This window comes from Nesoenas mayeri (genome assembly GCF_963082525.1).
Source record: "Nesoenas mayeri genome assembly, chromosome: Z".
Taxonomy (NCBI): domain Eukaryota; kingdom Metazoa; phylum Chordata; class Aves; order Columbiformes; family Columbidae; genus Nesoenas; species Nesoenas mayeri.
In genome coordinates this window covers 25,612,746-25,632,285 of record NC_137542.1, presented here as the reverse complement: position 1 = coordinate 25,632,285, position 19,540 = coordinate 25,612,746, and the positions used below count along the sequence as shown (strand labels likewise).

At 40.9% G+C, this 19,540-nt stretch overlaps 1 protein-coding gene across 1 annotated transcript in view; it reads right to left on the bottom strand.

Annotated features, from left to right (window-relative positions):
* Positions 1-19,540, bottom strand: part of NTRK2 (neurotrophic receptor tyrosine kinase 2) — a gene marked incomplete at its 3' end in the record, with an annotated part of 173,792 nt that overhangs the window by 70,742 nt on the left and 83,510 nt on the right. The window contains exon 9 of the mRNA XM_080362473.1: positions 12,805-12,993. Coding sequence (XP_080218599.1) covers positions 12,805-12,993 — 189 coding nt within the window. The remainder of the gene's footprint in view (positions 1-12,804; positions 12,994-19,540) is intronic.

The window sequence follows — 19,540 nt, the reverse complement described above, 5'->3', positions numbered from 1 at the left end:
AAATAAGGATTGTTGCAAACAGCCAAATTCAGATTAACTTTCTGAAGGATTTACTCCATCTGCAAGAAAAGTAAAAGCCTTGTGCTTTTCACTCTAGAAGCAAAAGCTACGACAAAACTAAATGAATTCCCCAAGAAGGACCATGTGAATTTGAGGCTTAAGTCTGTGTTCCTGTACCATATCTTCAGGATAACAGTTGTGATTTACTATCTCTGAAATCCCACCTCACTAAAAACATGCACCTGATGTCAGCTCTCAGGGTTAGGAATAAGACTGAAAGCATTTTTCCCGCGAGGTTCAATCGAGTGCAGAGCTTTTGGGCTTCATGTCTGATGCCTTCTGGGGCTGGCTGTGGCAGCTGAAGAGGTCCAGCCTGCGAATCCAGCCTTCCCAGTAGTGGTCAGAGAACTGATTGCACCTGAAGTAAAAGGCAGTTTACACCTGTAGTCAGCCATGGACTTCAGGAGGTGAAGGGTGGTGACCTTGCCCCTGCCATGTGTGTTGCAGAGAGGTGGGCAGCAGTCCTTTCTCCAGGCACACTGTGAATGCAGTTGGGCTTCAGAGCCCTCGGGGCAGCACCAAAGGCTCACCCCAGACAGTGCAGGACACACTAAAGATGATGCTAACACTGCGCCAAGTCATTGCCTGCCAGGACAGATGAGCGCTAGCTCTCTGCTGGAATGGCTGGGGGTGCTGGCAAGCTGTGAGCCTCTGGCGTTTTAGCTGCTTCTGATCCTTCCTCTCCCTTGCTCTCCTGGTCCTGAGGGTTTCAGAACAGGAGGATATACATTTTTTACTCTTAATGTCATGGAAGCTGCTGCACACCATACAGGGAATGGTTAGACAGGGTTAGTATTTAAAAAAGGACATCAATACAGTTGTCACAAAGCATAAGCCAATCTCTTCTGTGTTGGAAGACCTGGAAGAAACATACTCCTTAAGGTTTATTAGATACTTATTTGGTGAAGGGTTTTTAATGGCTACAGTACCAGCCACTTTTAGGTACTAGAAGACTAACTACTGAGATCCAGGGTAGCAACTCATCCATTCCAGAACTGAGCATACACAAGTATGCAAAATGACGTGAGAATTTACCATCAACAAAGACACAAGCAGCATTGCTGGGCAATGATAATGCCAGTAACTTTACTCCCACCTGATGACAGAGCACCTTTGTGCACTCCCCATGGCACAAGTGAACTTCACGAACCAAAGCATCACAAGCACATGACAACAGTGACAGTCCTGGAAAGAGCAGCCCTGTGTAACAGGGTACTTCCACTTCTAAATCAGAGGATAAAGAATTATCCCATAAGCTTCTGCCTTGCACTTTACCACCCAAGAAGGAGCTTTTGAAGCTTTGCCACACAGCGCTCGTCAATGTATTTCTGTCTGGAAGCAATCCCATTGCCATTCCAGTGGAGACTGCAAATACTACACAACAGTTGCTTTTCTTCTGATGAGAATAAGACAAAGACAAGACAAATCATGTCCTCCTGCACAAGTGGTTGGAGCAAATCAGTCATGTATTGTTCCTTCTTTGCCAAAGTCTGAGACTGAGGTTGTTCTGTTTCCTTTCCATTTGTTTCTCTGTTTTCTGTTCCTCCCTACTTTGTGTGGGACATGTTCCCCTTGATGGGTATTGTTTTCAGCTATTTGTTTTCTTTTTTTAGATTTTTTTTAAGGCAGCCACAGGCCTTCCAAGCTCTGGGCACCAGAAAAATGAGAGCACATCCTTGAAAAACAGCTTAAGAAACCAAATCTAAACAAACCCCAAGCAGCACTTGGAAAGGAGAGGAGCTGTGTGGGAATGGCTTCAGTTCAGAAAGCTTCTAACTGAAAGTGTAACTCAAAGAAGTATTCATAATGGCAGCTGAAAACTCTGTCAAATCTGTATTTCCCTCAAAATAATATAAATCGGAGATTGTCTGAAGTTAGATATGGCTTCTCACTATCCAATCTTGGGAACAGATAACCACATGATAGAGACAATCACCTCATTTTCCATTCTTTCTTTCCAGTGCTGAGGAAAACAAACCAAGGTCGGGGGAGAGGGAAGAAGGGAATAAAGTGACACTTTGCTTCTCACCTCTGTAACTCTGACTCCAAACCCCCAGCACAACTCAGCGAGTCTCTTGGAGACTGAAAGCCTTTTCCGGCACCCTGTGACCTGTGCAATTACTGACTTTCAACAGTATTTAGCAACTAGTTTTCAAAGGCATTTAGGTAGCTAAAGGCAAAATAATCATTTATTGGAATTGTCCAAAATACTAAGCTGACTAACACTTTGATTTCTATTGACCAGACACTACACCTCCAAGCTGTTTAGAGGCTCTTTAGAAAACCAGTTAGTCGTTGATTTAGCACCAGAATGCCGTTGAGATGCTCCTTTCATGTGCCTAGCTGACATCTGAGAATCGAACTTAGATTCTCTAAATGCAGAAACATTAATTAAAAAAGAAAATTGTAGAGAGATTATTAGTTATGCAGAGATATGCTGCAATTTCAAGAAACAGGCGATAATTAGTATGCATACACCATATATTTTTTCTAAATGCAAACAATACCCCCATGTAATATGTTTTGCATTTAAACATTTTATTGCCCCCAAAGGCTAAGGAGCAAGTTGCTAGCCAGAGGTACTGCACAACTTTTCCTCAACAGAATTTTAACAATTTCAGACCTCATTGCAGGGTCTTGACTCAGGTTATTTGACACTGTTTTTCCCTGAAGGGGTTTTAAATTTCAGTCACAGCGATTCCCTTGCAATCTGCAAAAAATAGTCTTCAATTATTGTGGGCATTGATGGGCTAGAGATAAGACCAAGCAAGCGTTCACCTCATACCAGATCTGTATGTCTCATGACTTTATCCGCATACTGGCCTTTGAAGAGCGATAAGCCATTCTCTGGAATGGAATGTCATGCTCAACCATAGGTTGACAAATGCATACCAACCTTCACAGAGTGGAAACTACTGAGCTCAGGGGCTGCCTGTCTCTCCCAACATCCCTCAGTCATAGTCCCACTGAGCAGAGGTCCCTTCAGCATCCTTGGCAGAAAGAGCAACCAGTACTGAAAGCTGCTCTCGCTTCTGTCCAACAAAACTACAGAGTTTTCGAAAAGATGGACCTAATTCGAAATCACTGCATCTCTGCAAACACGAACAACCCAAGAGAAAGGACATGGCACAGAGTTTCAAATGATTACCACTAGATGCCTCTCCTAGAGCACCAACAGCCCCTGGCCCCAGTCATTAGCAGGATATAATGAAATATACTGCTTGGAAACTGGGTCCATCTTTTTTAAACGCCCTGTAGCTTAATGGAAAGTAAAAAAGTGAGGCCTCTAAAAGATCATTTTAAAGATACGTTTCAGCAACTGGGATTTTATTTGTGTTAATTAGTTATGTTAATTAGTTGTGTTAATTAGAAGCATGCTCCTGGAATTGTCTACCTGTGCAATCATATTTTTTAAATAAGTCAAAAGTGCTCAGCACAGGTATTTTATTATACATAATATATGTCTAAACTAGAGTGCGCATATTAAATAAACACCTTCGACTATGAAAAAAAAAGCCTTATAATTTTTCCCCAAGTTCTGTTGTGGAAAACGAGAAGCCTGTTAAGAGGTTTAATTAACAAGTTAATGCTGAAAAAAACACTTGAAGAATATTGCAGAATATTTCCAACTGTGTTACTTTTATCTCCAATAACATTTTAAATGACTGTTAGGTTCTACTTGCTGCTGGGCTGCCTTATGTCCATAACACATGCAACTAAGCCTGAGACAATGAGGAACTCCACAGCAAAACCCTGTCAAAACCAAACCAAGTCTACCTGGACCTTGTGAACCCCAGTGGCATTTTTGCTGGGGAAGCTTCCTCAATACAGAACAATAACCAAGCTGCACAAAGCACAGAATAAAAGAGGCCTGGGAGATCAGCCACCCCCAGGCAGCTGATGAGCACTCCTGCTTGCAGGGGATGACAGGGCAGGGGTGGGAGCACGAGCTTTCCGCCTTCCTGCCGTGTGGATCCACCACCAGTGGGATGCAGTGGGGAAAGCACATACTCAGAGTGGGCCCTGGATCATTCTGCACTTCTGAGGGCTGCAGGCGCAGCGTAATCCAGTGCCGTCCGGGGCCACCCGGCACTGGGCAGATCTGCAAACCTGCAAAGTCAACCACATGGTCACCTCCAGAAAACAAACCGCTAAATCGCTCTCAAGCCATAGTCTCAAAGCGCTGACAGCCTTAATTCCTCAGAGACAGCTGCTGGTGAGAGCTGTGAAGATGTTACACACAGCTGAAAAACAACATATAATAGCTCACACTGCAACTGCGATAAATACCACCCTGTCTTAACCAACACTTATCGTGCACAACTGAATTCCTGATCATTTTCTCTGAAAAGTCGTCTTTGGGTGAGCTTGTGCTCAGGGCTAACTGCATTTTACGCACTCATGTTTCTTAATAACAGTGCAGTTGTTTGGTGATGAATCCTAGTAGGTTTTATGAAATAATTTTGGCAACAAAATTATTTTATTTACTTCTGATTTTCTCGTACTTTAGTAATTATTATACTTAAAATTCTTATTTTAATCTTATTTATACTACCTTGCTTTCCTGAGATCTGTATTTCTTATTTAGCCAAAACTCTCACTGACACAAAGGAATAAATCCAAGGCCCAATCCTGCTCTTATGCTTAGGCTCATGACAAGGATGGTTTCACAATGGATTACTTTTTTTTCCCATTCAGCTTAAATAAAAGTACTACCTATTTAACCTCCATTATGTTATTTTCCCATTATGTTTTTACATATATATACAGGTTTCTGTATATAAAATAAACATCTGTAGAACTTAGTATGCAGCACAGAGTCTGAAAGGCATAATTTAATCATTACAAAAAAATGGTGCTATTTTTCATTTAAGTATTACTGAGTTAGCTACATATTTTGGTGCCAAAATAGTGTATACATTTCTGATAAAGATGTACTGTCAAATGACAAAATGAATGTAGTGATAACACTGACATTACACCTACTAAGAAAGCACCATCTTGTGTTTTTTTGATCTCGACTAATACCTTAAAAGCAGGGAATGCCTGTGCACATGTTTAATTTCACTTCATCTTTCAAAAAGTCCTTAAGTGTTCTCTTCACATGAAGTCCATGGTTGGGCTTGATGTTGACAGAGCATTTCAGTGCTCTGATGAAGAACAGTGTGCTTATCTGAAGTTTACCTGACAAATTTAGACCAGACGGTGCACGTTCTACCTGAATTTTGACACTGGTCACTTTCCTGAGAACATACGTTTCATGCTGTCTTGCCTCATACTCTCTCTCTGTGGTTGAACTGCATATTTCGGGTCTTCGTTGTTCAGATCTCCTTCTAACACCCATTATTTAGCCCAGAATATGCTTCACGTGCTGTATTTCCAGGTGATAAAACACTCATTCTATTCATAAATTAAAGATCAAAGTCCAAGCTGTTCTTTCTTGTAGTTGCATTTACAGCATTTGGACTCTCAGAGCAGGTAGTTTACTGAATAATTCAGGTCACAGAACAACATTCTGTTTGATGAAAACATTTTGCTGAAAGTATGATATCTTGCCGTTTTTATTAGATGTAAATGGACTTCATGGACAAACCAAGACTGCAGCTTCTGGGGGAAAAAGTGATTCTACAGGTTCACCTCTACACTAAATCTGAAAATATTACTTTCTTTCCAATTCTGAATTTTAAGGTGGTAGAAACCCACGCTTTTCAAGTTGAAGGCTTGCTGCCTTTGGAAGAATTTCTTCCATCTGGTTGGAAACCAAAAAAAATTCAGGTCTGCTGAGTCTCAGAATGAGCAGCAGGAGATAAAAAAATCTAATTTCTCATAATTTTATTTATTGCCTGTTAGATTTGTTGGGCAAAGGAAATATGTGACCACACTTCTGCGAAAAATATCTGAGACTCAATATGCTATGGTCCGGGAATCAAATCTCTTACCCAGTTAACAAAAGTCAAATGCAGCTAATGAAATACACCACAGATATTTATGGCTGACATTTCTGACACATGTATGACTTGATGAACAGTTGCAAAGACACACATTTTAAATGGTGACTGCAATAAGGGATTAAAACATGCAATCAAACTACAAAAGTATTTAGTCAAGATGATAAAATTATTCTTCATATATCTTTATGTCTTTCTTCAGTCAACTTCTCTCTTATACTTTTACTTAGCAAATCAAATCTCCCCAGAGTAAAACACACAGCAGGATCAGGACAAGCAGTAAATATAACATGTATATCCCTCCTTGTATTCTCAACCTCATTCTTCGTTGGCTTTCAGCATCTAAAGCTTTTTGCTTTCAGCATCTGAAGGTCCTGAAGTAAATGCCCTATTAAGCCTCCTGACCTCTGAATGCCGACTACCAACAAATGTCAAGATTGGCAAGTTCAGCTTGGGCAGCGAGGTTTTTCCTCCCAGTATGGATTTCACTAAGATCAATCGTTTTTGCTCCTCTGCATTCTGGCTGTTGAGATCATGGTGTCTTTTATAGGAAAATGAGCTGCTTATAAATTTTCAGTTCTGTGAACTTCAGGAGTTGATGGAAAATCCCCAGGCTTAGGGCTTAACTGGCTAAGAAACCACTACCACAGCCTTTCTTTTATGGCCACTCACATACAAAAGCCTTTCAGAAGATACTGAAATGCTTAGAGAATGTTTGTCTTGGGAGACTCTTCTGTGCACAAGGACGAACTCAGTCTATTTTTTGCCCTGCAACGTGAGTCAAAAATTACCCCTGTTCCTCAAAATTGTAGGAGAGTGTAGAGTGACAGATACAACCTGGAACATGCCATTATTTGTTAGGTAGGAAATAAAGTCAAAGAGGGATTGCCCGCTGCAGGCAGTCTGCCCAACGCTCATTGCTGTTTTCTACCAGACACCGTGTGTGCAGGATGAGCAGAACACAGAAATTAATGAATCTACTGCTCTGGGTCAGAGGTCTGGCAGATTCCTGCAGTGCAGAGGCTCTCTCTGGTTTTCTTCTTTGCACGCAGCTTTCATGTCAGCAGATTGTCACATCCCCACTCTGCAGTGAGAGCCCACGCACCCAAGTGAGGAAACTCATGCTGTGGCCATGCTCTGCTGTGGGGCTCCTAGAGCAAGGATACCTGAGAAATATACACTGAGTGACCACATCCTCTCCTTCTGCTGAACCCACCCTGGAAATACAGACAGCTACTTCCTTTTTCATATCAAATGGCCCATTCCTATTGATTGAAGGGCTGGAGAGAAGGTTGTCAGCCTACTCCAAAATGAAGAGAAACCAGTCTGCCTTGCAGGGTGTGAGTGGTCACAGCCACAGAAACAACTAGGTACCGAGCTACAGGTAGCTGCACCTTTCCACAAACCGATGGGGAGAGGGAAGGCAGCTCAGTGGGTCCTGGTTCTCTGGCTGCTCCCTCTGCTCTCTGCGGTGGTCACGCCAGGGACCATCTCCCACGCTGGCAAAGCAGGGCCAGCTCTGCATCCTCACGTGCTGCTGCCACGCTCAAATGCTCAACAATCATGAAACCAAGTTTCAAAAGAATAAAAATGTAATAAACAGAAGAAAAACAAGTGCAGATTTTTTTCCCCCCTCAGCCTTCTGGGGTCTGGCACACATTCTCAAGTTTTTCTTCACATTTTTCTCATTCTAAACAGAAATCTGACATTATGACCAGACTCTAAGACCTAAGGCTTTGAAAAGTCCAGTACTGTGGGAGCCACAGTGAAATGATAACACTCCTATTTCTTTTCTCCTTTAAAATTAATGCAAGAAGGTGGTGGACTGAAGCAGAGCATTTCTGCAATGCTCCTGCCTACCAGGGACAACCACAGTCTGGCTACGTGCATGTTAAAAGGAAGTCTGTAGTTAAAGAACAAGGAGAGTCAGAAAAAGGCTGAGATTACCTTTAACTAACTGCTGTAACAATCTCTAAAATGCAAATGAAAATCTCTAAGCATAATTTGAAAAGTTCGATGTTCAAAATGGGATAGAACAGGGATGCTCTCAAAACCTCTGCCTTTAAAATTAGCAACGCACAAGTAATTAGAAATTTTACTGTGGAACTGGAGCTACAAACTGTAAATTCATTTTTTTCAGATCAGCCAAATAAATGAAAACTAATCTACAAAAATTATTTCTACCACCTTGTAATCAGCCACAGATTTTCCCTAGAAAAGGCCAGCTGGAAGTACAACAATGCTTATCCAAACCACACATTCACACTCCTGTACTTCAAGAACACAAGCCCACTCTGGAGAAATATAGACAAAATATTAAGACTATCTCATGAATACTGACTTTATTCACATATCAATTTCACTTATCAAAACAACGATCCACATCACATCATCCGAAATGCATTGGTTATATGTATGGTCAGCCACTAAAAACATCTTGCCACTAAACCACCCACTGACTAATCAACAAGCATGCCCAGTATGCTGTTTTCCATCTTCGATAATATCTTTAGGGATGAAATCGAGTGAGTTGTGTGTACAAATTAGCTGGGCAGTGCAAACTGACGTCAGTGCAGCTGCTCTGGGGCCTGAATTATGGAGCTTGCAAACCTCTACATGAAAGGGCAAAGCTCCAGGTTTCCTTTCAGTTGCACCAAAACAACCATGGTGACTTTGTGGGGCACGGGTGGGGGTTACTGGGGTGAGATTCAGAGAACTATTTGATTCCTGAAATCCCAAACCACCTGCAAGCAGCTTCTTACCCAAGTTCTGCCCTGAGAGTCTCAGCCTGAGCACTTCCACTGACATTTTATGTATGATGTCTCCTCAGATTTTGCTTTTCACAATACTACCAACACAGCAATGTTATTTATTGACTGCATTTACACCATTAAGCACAGAAACATAATATTAATGGGCTGATATATTCCAAGTCCTGGGCTGCAGGCTCAGTGATGAACGAAGAAAGTTCATAGCTGTTCATGGGGAAAATGGCTTTGCTTTTTCCGTCCTGTTTCAACACATCTGGTGGGCTCAGTTGGCAACTTTAATAAGCACAATTTCTGTGCAGAGATGTAGAAGGCTAAGTTTTGAAATACCGTGGTATTAATGAAAATATCAAATAGTTTATGGACTGCGACAGCTCTTAATATTAGTCAAGCTAACCATCTAGCAATAGTTAGCATCTATATCCACATGGTATTACATCATGCAGTTGACTGCAGGGGACAAAAATCTTTGCAGGGTTTGCCGTCCACGCAAGGTTTCTGCATCTGGTAATGTTACTTCACTACAAAGTTATGGCCCAATTTTCAAGAGCAACAACTGAACACTGTTTCTAATTCCCAAGCAAGAGGTTTGCAGGCTGATGCTAATACAGCACAACCTGGCTTATAATGACTTAGGTGCAAAGAGCATTTCACCATGTCCAGGCTGTAGACTCTCTCTTATGCTTCTGAAATTGGAGTTGTCACTGTCAGCCAAGTACTGCCAAAGCAGAAATACCTTTTGATTTCACACAAAAAGAAACCAAGAAGTCTGGTATGTATCTGAAACATGTATGCACCACAGACTGTACAGTTTAAAGGTGGAAACATTCGAGATATTGGAGTGGCACATGAGCCCACTGGCCAGCTGCAAGCAAGAGTACATGGCAGAGAAAGGAAAAGCCAGGAGTTCTGGAATAGGGTGTCACACAGACAAGTGCTGAAGAAGCATCAGGGGATTGTAGTTAAGATGATGAGCAGCTGGAGAGGGAAATATCAGCCAAACCCAGTTGGAAGATGTTATGGCAATTAAGGGTGCAAATCAGTACTTGTGATGAAACCTGGGACAGAAATTCAGTCCTCCTAAGCGATGACTAGAACCTAACCCCTCTAGCCAATGAGTCTTTGGTCATCATCAGTTTGCTTTTCCCACCTTGAAAGCTACTTCTCACAGGAGGGAATTGTTACAATTTTTGGACTGACATTTACTTTTTAGAAGCCATAACTCTTCAGGATTTAGTTATCCAGTAGTGAAAGTACCAACTTACTGCTACAGTGAGGGAATTTCAAACTAAATTAATCACAATGAACTTTATCATTTTCTTTTAAACACATACACTTCTAATACTTTTTTTAATGGAGCTCGATACACTGTATTAGAAATGGATAGCTAGAGCAGTCAAAACATGGCCTAAGTAGATAATAAAAAAGAAACCACACTTGCTATTCAGAGCAGAAGTACTCTGGGAAAATTCTGTGAAAACTGCTATATGATGTGCATACCTAGCTTGATGTCTCACCTCTGTCCACAGACCAGCATACGCTAAATACATATGAAAGTCTTCCAGCATGACTGTCAGTGATTGCTGGTTTTAATGCTAGCAGACAATGGAACGTAGACCAGATAGGAAATAAACATAAGTGTTAATTATCCTGCTGTAGATGAGAAACCAGATGACATCTGAAGTTGGCATTATTGTAAACAGGAAAAAGGTAGGAGAGCTACTTAGCTTAGAGGTTTATAAATACCAGATATACACATCAGGAGGAGGCTGCCAGGTTAAGAAAGGGCAAGTGCAGCTCTGTAATAAAAAACGAGTGAGAGAGACGGAAAGAGAGCATATGTGAAATTATTTATGGGAAGACCATTTTTGCCTGAGACAATTTTAATTACACTCTATTGGACAGATCTCAATGTGGTAGGAGAAATCTGCCCTGTTTTATACACTGTCACAGTTTACCTGATTCTCTTTGCTAAAGCAATAAAAACACAAAGATTGAGACCACCACAGCAATGTGGCAGAATGTAGAGCATCAGCTCTACAATCTGGCCAGAGCACCATAGCAAAGTCTTGAGCATCATCCTCCAAGCATTTATGCACAAACTGAACTTCATGTGCTGTGATGAATTTCCCTGACACCATGTGGGTTTCATTGCAGCACACAAAACCAAACAGACCTACGTATTTTTAGGATCAGGACCTACTTAGCACTAGTCAGCTGTGATTTAATGCCTCTGTACTTAATGTGCAGCTCACTAAATGTGAGACAAGTCTGTGTTTTGGTACGGTTTGGATTTTTCCCCAGAACAGCATGTATGTTGTTTCAACATTAATGCCGAAAGTTAAATAGTCTGTAGTCACTAATATTTAATTAAACAATTTTAATGTTGTCTAATCCAGCTAGGAACAAAGGTACAGTAGCCTCATATTTAAAAGCATGGCCTCTTATACAATATTAGAGGGATCAAGTAGGCATGTTGCCCATTTCTGATTCCCTAGAGGCTTCTATTCTTCACAGGAATTAATGTTCTATATCAGAATGCACCTATAGCATGCTCTTTGTGCTGATCAAGTATCAGTGATTCAGTGATTACCTTCTGCATCCCACCGCATATGCTATGTCAGATTATTCAAATATCCTCTAGTAAAAGAGATAATCGGGCATTTCCAAACACAAAATAATGCCACACAAAAAAGCTATGGTAGAGAGTGAACATCAGGGATGCATAATAAAAAGGCAAAAAAAGACCTTCTGTTGCATTGCAACATCCTTCTGTGGATTGTGCTTAGTGCAACAATCTAGATGTGGATGAGCATTAATATTCACAAGATACTTAGGTAGTCCAGCATCAGTCTTTGCAGGCTTAGAAGTCATGCATAAGCATATGTATGCATGCCCTCGTGCACAGGCCAAGAAAGATTCCTAATAGAGCATTTAAGCTTTGCAAAGTTGGAGGCAAAGGTTTTTTACCTTGGCAGTAAGCCCCTAGACTACAGTTTGTGCTATGAAGTGATATCGTTCAGGGTAGGATACAGATAGGATGTAGTGTCTCTCAGCTGCAAGCCCAATGCTCACCAGCTATACTGGGAATCTCTGGAGCAACTTTGCACAGAAACAGCCCAGACTTCCAGTGACACTTCAGAAATGTATGTTACATTCACACACACACACAAAAGGAGGAAAAATGAGGCAGGAACAACCTTATCTGAAACACTTAAAGATCTTAATGTACCGATGAAAAATAGTAAGCCTTGCACTTACTATTATTCACAATAATTTTTTCAGTCATCTGCTGCAATGCTAATCACTGGTTCAAAAATCAATGCTTCAGATGTCCAATTCTAAAACTGTTGCTAGGTTCGAAGAACAGTAGCTGAAGTTAGGTATACTCTTTTTTAACTGTTCATAGCTAATTATGTTTAACACTTCATATTTTTTCACATTTCACCTGCTTCTAGCTGAACATGAAAGAATTTGTATGTGACATTTATCGTCCATCAGGCAAACTTCTGCTCTACTTCAACGTCTTTTCAGTTGTAGAGGTTGAATTATACAATAAAATTAAAGGAATTGAAGTTTTAACCCTTATCATTCTTATAGCTTTACAAATACTTGGATTTCAAAGTTAGGTCATGTTCATTGACAACACGATCAATTTAAAAGCAGCATGTATGTAACAATACTGACTCCTGCTTCTGACTCAGGATTTGTTTTCTCCCAGGAAGACATTCAGTGCATAGGCCTGGCCAAAGACCACTGAAATCAATGGAAAAGCTACCAGTGACTTAGATGGAATATGGATCAGGCTTTGAGTATAACACTGCCGACTTCATTGACAAGGGCTGAATTTGGCTTTGACAGATGTAAAGCGGTTCATCCCATGTACCTTTAACAAATTGCATACATTTTAACCCCACCCTTCCACTCCCAGGAATTTAGAGCATTTTGTTCTGCTAGCTCTGTTAAAGAGCCCCAGCACTTGCACAGGTAAATGAATGACTGAAACACATACAGTTTTTTGTACTTACAGGTGTCTGGTTTGAGCTGACTGTTGGTAATTCCAAAATACTGTGGATTTTCAATGACGGGAATCTTCGTCATCCCAATGATGACTGCATCAGGACCCCCCTCAGAAGATGATGGAGTGTTACTGCCATTTGAGATGTGGTGGAGGGGACTGGCTGAATCGTCGTCGTTGCTGATAACTGAAGAAGGACCTAGAGTCAGAAACAAAGATTTTGCAGTAAATCAGCACATGGTTTCCTACCTGCAGACTTTTTTTTTTTTTTGGACCAATTTGTTCTCCATCTCCACAGTCAACAGCTCTCCTTGTGTGCCTTGTTGACCTTACCTCAGAAATTTTATATGTCTGAGTGCAGATGGAGAACAGTGTTTTTTTTCCATTAGGAGCTGGAATGTGAAGCAAATTTTTGTACTGGCAGATCACCTAGACTAAATAAGTCAGGGTCCAGCATAATCTGTCACCAGGAAAGATCTCCAAATTTGTTGAACTCCTTCTGTCATTCTTAGAAATAAGCTATAAAATACACACGTTAACTTTTTTACCTTATGCCCTGCTTTGATCACACAGCAATAATTGCCACAAATCCAAGGAATGCCTGCTCTCCCTGTGAGGTGGTATTATTGCAAGACAAAAGACAGAGAGGACATGGACTTATCCTGACGTGGCAGGCTGGTAATTTCTGAAAGACAATATGGCTGAGAGCCAAAATCCAAAGGGGACAATCTAAACAGTCACAGAAGGTGCATAACAGATGCTGAGAAGAGTAGGGGGAAAAATGCATTCCACCCCACTGCAAAATCTCAGAGAGGCTGCAGAGAGGCTCATCCAGCCAAGGGGAACACCCCATTAGCTCCCCCATCCATACCTGAGTCTAGTTACCTTTCACAAAGAGGTTACTTTTATCAGTAATTCAGTGACCGTTTGGTTTTGGTTTTTTATTTTGTTTTTTCACTCTGTGCTTTATATTTTTAATGAAAGCGCCATGTAGATAAAACCTCGTAAATGGATAAAAAGAAGTCCTGCTTGGCAGAGCGTTCCACTTCTGTGAGCTCAGGGGCCTTTGATCTACCAAAGAGTTCATCATAGGTAACATGTGAACTCTTACTATCTAACCCTGCTATTTAAATTCCTCATTACATCTTCCAGTTTACATCCAGTATTCAAAGAAAACCAGAATCACCATTTAGCAGTGACAACATTTTGCCTAATCTGCCCAATTAAGAGGTTGCAGATATCATGCATGTCACATTTCACTTCGTTCTCCATTCATATTAACCCAGGTTTTTGGAGTGGCATTCACATCTTCTAATTGTAACAATTAAAAGACAATGCTAGAAACAGATGTAAAAGTTTGCCCTCTGGAAGTGTGTATCTTGGAACAGCATCCTCAGATGACCACCAGCGTTTAGCCCACAGGCAGCAGTGGCAGGTGAGGTGACTGCCCCCCCCAAGATGGGGGCAGCAGAGAGGACCCTGCGGACAACAAAAATCTGTGTTTACTCCAAGTCACCAGTCACATCATTGAAAAACACTGAAGGCCCAGACTGAGTTTTGGGGTGGGCAGAAGGAATAGTGCAGAGGAAACACAGAGCTGAGTGACTTGCCACACTGTGTCTGTGGCATCTATGTCTGTCTATGGCATCTGTGTCTGCAGGAGGTACGGGGGGATGCAGAGAGAGAATGGGGACCAGCATCAGGTCCTGTAGATACTTTCTCAAGGACGTGACAGAAGATGGGCAGGATCCACCACAGCACACACACAGTTAAGGAACAAGATGAGAATGAGGACATGCCCAGACGCAGCAGCCAAGAAAGGGCGGCTTTAAAGAAAAGAAACTCTTGCTTTTCTGTGGCTCACTGTATCATTAAAAAAAACACTTTATCGTTACATGGCATAGCTCATAGGAATAAAACTTAGATAATTTGGCGTGTGGCTACTCAACCCTACCTTTAGAGACTCAAGTGTACTCGCACTTCTGTCCTGCTTTCCTTTCTCCCCAGTTGGTTTAATGGTGCATGAGGGAAATGTTCTCATAGTTTGAAAAAGTACTTTCCCCCCTAGCCTGAAACATTAGAGGTAATTTTTCAAATACCTTGCACTTCACTGGAAAGTCACTGTTGACAAATGTAACTGAAGCCTAGATCTCTGTAATTTATCAAGTGAAATACTAATACCAAGGCTGGTTTTGTCATTACTGATCACTCAGATCCTCAAATGACTGATTCTACTAGGAAAGCTGCCAGGATTAAGAGTTTCTGGGGAAGATTCCTCTAATGAAGTGCAGAGCCTAACAAACTGTGGGAAAAGTCCCTCAGATGGCACACAAGATACTTATATGGAGTCACAACGCCTTTTTCAGGTGCATAAGAGTTCTGTGCAGTGGCAATAGAGTGCATACCCATTTAAAACCACATTCACTTTTTTCTAAGCATCATCTTTATGTCTCTATAAACTTTCTGAATGTCAAGCTAATGGCTACAAAAAGCAGGCCAACAAATACACATTTTCTCGGGAAAATAAAGTCCTTTTATACTAATACAGCTTTAGTGTGAGGGTCAGATCCCTTCTCTTACAGCAAATGGGCAAATTGTCTTGGCTCTGTAATTTAATAGAAGTATGTCTCTAAGTCCTTTACAGCCCTACTGTTCTCTGCTGTACAGAAGGAGGCTCTTCTGTCATTGTTTGCTTCTACCACACATGCAGTGACAGCTTGGAAAAGTGACCATTACACATTTCTAGACGTTAAAGTGGGATAATGAATAGAAACTCATTTTGTTCATCAAATCATTTCTGCCCTACTCCAATACCCAATTTTGTACGGTGAACTATTTTTTTCAATCTGTATAAACCACAAAGTGCTGCAGGTGAAAAGTAGACAATTGTTCAATAAATCTATTTACTCAATTAGGCTAACTAGTAAAAACTAGTCTTCTCTGCAGCATGAAGCAGGCTCCAAGTATATTCTGCTCTCTGATGTAGGTGAGGAAAATCTGGAAAACGAGGTGACTTCCGAAGCAATTCCTGGCAGTACAAAAGAGTTTAAGAAAATCAAACACTGGGAACTTGGTGCTGTGTCACTTAGTGAACCCTCTCATTTATTAGCAAGTAATTAGCTCATGTAATGGTCTTTGGAAGTAGTTGTTTGGGTTCCAAAATCCTACTTCCTGTATATTTCTTCTCTAATTAAGACAAGGATGGATATTTTTGTGTATCAGAAGCAGCTGAGTTCACATCCTTTCAAACTTACCCTTTGCTGGGACCTTTTCATCAATGTGAGCAAAGTGATACATAAACTGTTTCCACACTTACTTATTTGCCAGACTATCCACTTAGCATGAAGTTACATTTCACTTTTTGAATGCACTAAGCCACATTACATTTACAGGCCAGCATTGCAGCTGGCTATGACTGATATTCTAGTAATGCATAACCATTTTCTAAGATGCAAGATGAGGCCATCACTTGAACTGACAAGAAGCTAGAGCTGCCCTTTTCTGAATATGCACTGAGCTCAAATTGTAGGGTAATTTCTTAAAGCGCTTTAAAGTGTCGTTTCATCCAGATGAAATGGGGTCACTGAATTACTTGCCAAAGGCAGAATAAGTATGATAATTTCCCTCAGTCACCTATTACTGATTCTGGCTTTTATAAAATCTACTGTTGGTTTCATACCTGAAATCTGAAAATTTTAGACAAAATGTCACTGATGGCAGGGAAAATCATGGGTTGTCAGTAGCCATTAGCTATTGCCAACAGCTGACTCACAGTCAGGTAGAGCTTTTAAGAAAACTCCAGAGGCCCTCTTCACCTTCAAATGTGCTGCCCAACATATTCACTTGATTGCATTTTTAGAGCATATTTCTTATCTTAAGAAGATAGAAGCCAGAGTCAGATGAGAAATGGTAGCCTGCCTTGTAGAAGCAACATGAGAGCTATATGCTGCAGGGCTGAATTTCTCCTCTCTTTGATGTTGGGCTAAAAAGCCATCCATTCTGCACTACCCAGGCCCAAGAAAATGCCCTTCTGTGCACAAAAACCAGCAGCTCTCTGGAAAAGCGGTGATGTGAAGACAACCAATTATATTTGAAACTGACAAGATAGAATAAAGCCAAAATACTTCCGACAACCCTAAGTTGTGAATCAATCTTCAGCACATGGTATGGGAACAGGCAAAACCAGTAAATTTCTCTTACTGCACATCCCACAGAAAACTGGAAGTAATCAAACACTGCTGAGGTGGGTCACGGTTTTACCTTCACTACCATCAGCACCCCTTCCTGAAATACAACCCACTTCTGTGCTACCTCTTGAACAGTGGATCTCTGCACTGTTCTTGGCCTTGGTGGTATCAATGAATGTGCATTTCCTTAGGTTTAGAAATAAAAAGTAATAAAACTAACTATTTTCAAGGTGTGCTGGTATTTCTGGCCAGGAAAAGCAGTTTCATGATTACAAAATATAGCCTTTCCGGCTGCTTCTATCACCATTGGAGTAAATGCACTTTTAACATGCATACTACCAACAGCTATCTACACTGCTATTTGTTTGGGCTATGTTTTGCTTTGCATTATTTTAAGACTTCTCCTAAACCTTAGGTAGCTGGCTGTGGCAACACACCTGACTACTGGCTCTCACAGGAGTTATCCACATGACCTTTGTGTGTGTCAAAGTACAGAAAGAGTCCCAAAGCAAATAATAGCCTGACTCAGGCAAGAGGCTCAGCCAAAAAATAAAAAGGAGAAGCTCTCAAACGCAGAATAAGAAAGAACATATGGGTTTTGTTGCATCTGTCATGGTCTTGCAAGCACAAAGACTTTAGTTTAGATGGTCACAAGCAAACACAGTGTCCATCTAGTTCTCCTTCCCCCTACTGTGTCAAAGTTATAAGCAATCTACTCTCCATGTTTGCTCTCCAAGCTCTAACAAAATCTCCTGAAGGCTACAATATCCCACAGCCTCCTCACAACACACTACTGTGTATCACACATCACTCCAGCTGCCCCCTGAAGTCACTACTAATGGCTCAGGCACACTGGAAAACAACAGGAATAATGATTATGAAAAAAAAAAAAAACCCAGCCAATTTTAGCTTTGTGGTTGGAGCTGCTTAGTTACAAGGATGCATCTGCTCAGGCAAGTATTACAAGGCAGCTCAGGTAAAGAGGATTGTTTATAGAGATGATTTTGTGCTGTGATGCCTCCTTCCATGAAAAATGATGTTGACTGCTAGGAAGATTTCTCAACTGACCTCACGTTAGCACGGGCTATTCTTACGTCCTCTGGGAACAGGGATCAGTCTGTGCTGGGCACGGTAATAGCACATCATCAAGTCAAGAGCAGGACAGTGAGAGCATGTCACATCATTCAGCATCACCTCTATTGAATTTTGAGGCCATATTGAATATTGTCTCTTTTTTCTTTTGGGAGGGGTGTATTTTTTCACTAGTTAAATACTTCGTTCTGAAAAAGCAATTATACAAGATTTCTTTTCCCTTAAGACTCTTATATTTGCTGTAGATTCTAAGTTCTTTTTTACATGATTAAAAGGTAAGTTTTACGCTTCAGCAAGAGCAGACATTCAATTTTCCCTCTTATCAAGCTGGAATCGAACTTTCTTACTAGAACAGACATCTTTTTAGCTTAGCTCTTGAATCACTATCTTATCTTTCACTCCCTCTGGAAGACAACTCATCAATCACAGCTTAGCACACTTTTTTTTTTTTTCTGACTAAGGTGCTGTAAGCTTTACTTTTGAATATTCCTTTGCATTCCTAAGTTTAACAACTGTCTGCAACTGTGATATCAAATTATGTTCACACAATTCTATTAGACTGGATAAGAGAGCCCAGCATAATAGAAAGTAATGCAATTATAGAAACATTATTTTATATTATTGGTCTCTTAAAATGCTGCATGCTGAATACAGGGAATTGAATAAAAAGGCATAAATAGAACACAAGAAAAAAAAATAATAGCCACCTGAATAAGCTTCCCAAAGAGAAACCAGTGTAGTGTCACTTTCCTTGATGTAGCTCCTCAAAGTAAAGTCAGATTCTTCTGCAAATCTAGAGTGGGCTTATTAAAATGATAGTCTTTGCTTTGTAGCTGCTGATGCTTTTAATGAAGGAAAGCTCAAGGCAAGGTGCTCCTATGCTTTCTCAGTTCAGCTATGTCCAGCAATATCTTTTCTTGCTTCTCCCCACCTTCTAACTGTCCCTTCTCATCTCACATCCCCATCCCTGCCAGCTCCCCAGAAAACAGCTATTACCCTCAGACTTAGTGAAGTAATCTCAATAGTCACTGTCACATTCAGCTGTGAAACGAGTATTATGGGATTAATCCTTCTTTGTTTGTGGTGGAGAAAACACAAGAGTAAGATCACCCCAAGCAACATTATACTCAAGACCATGCCGCTGAATCACACTGCTCTTCACAGATCAAACAGTCCATGTCCTTCCATCACAGTGCAGCACCCTGAGCCAAAAACACACTGTAGACATTAAGACTGTGACTCAGAAAACTGAGACTTGCCAGGCTTGGGTGTTTGGAGGATAAATAATTTCACATCTTCTGACAGGTATCATTAATCTGTTTAATTGATTTGCACCCACCAGGGCTTGTTTAAGCTTGTACTCAGTTGCTTCTTGATACATGACATCAGAAAAACTTTCTGAAACTGCCCAAAAAGTTCAGTTCTCATCCAACAGCATGCTCCCAAGAAGTCGGAGGAACCAGAACA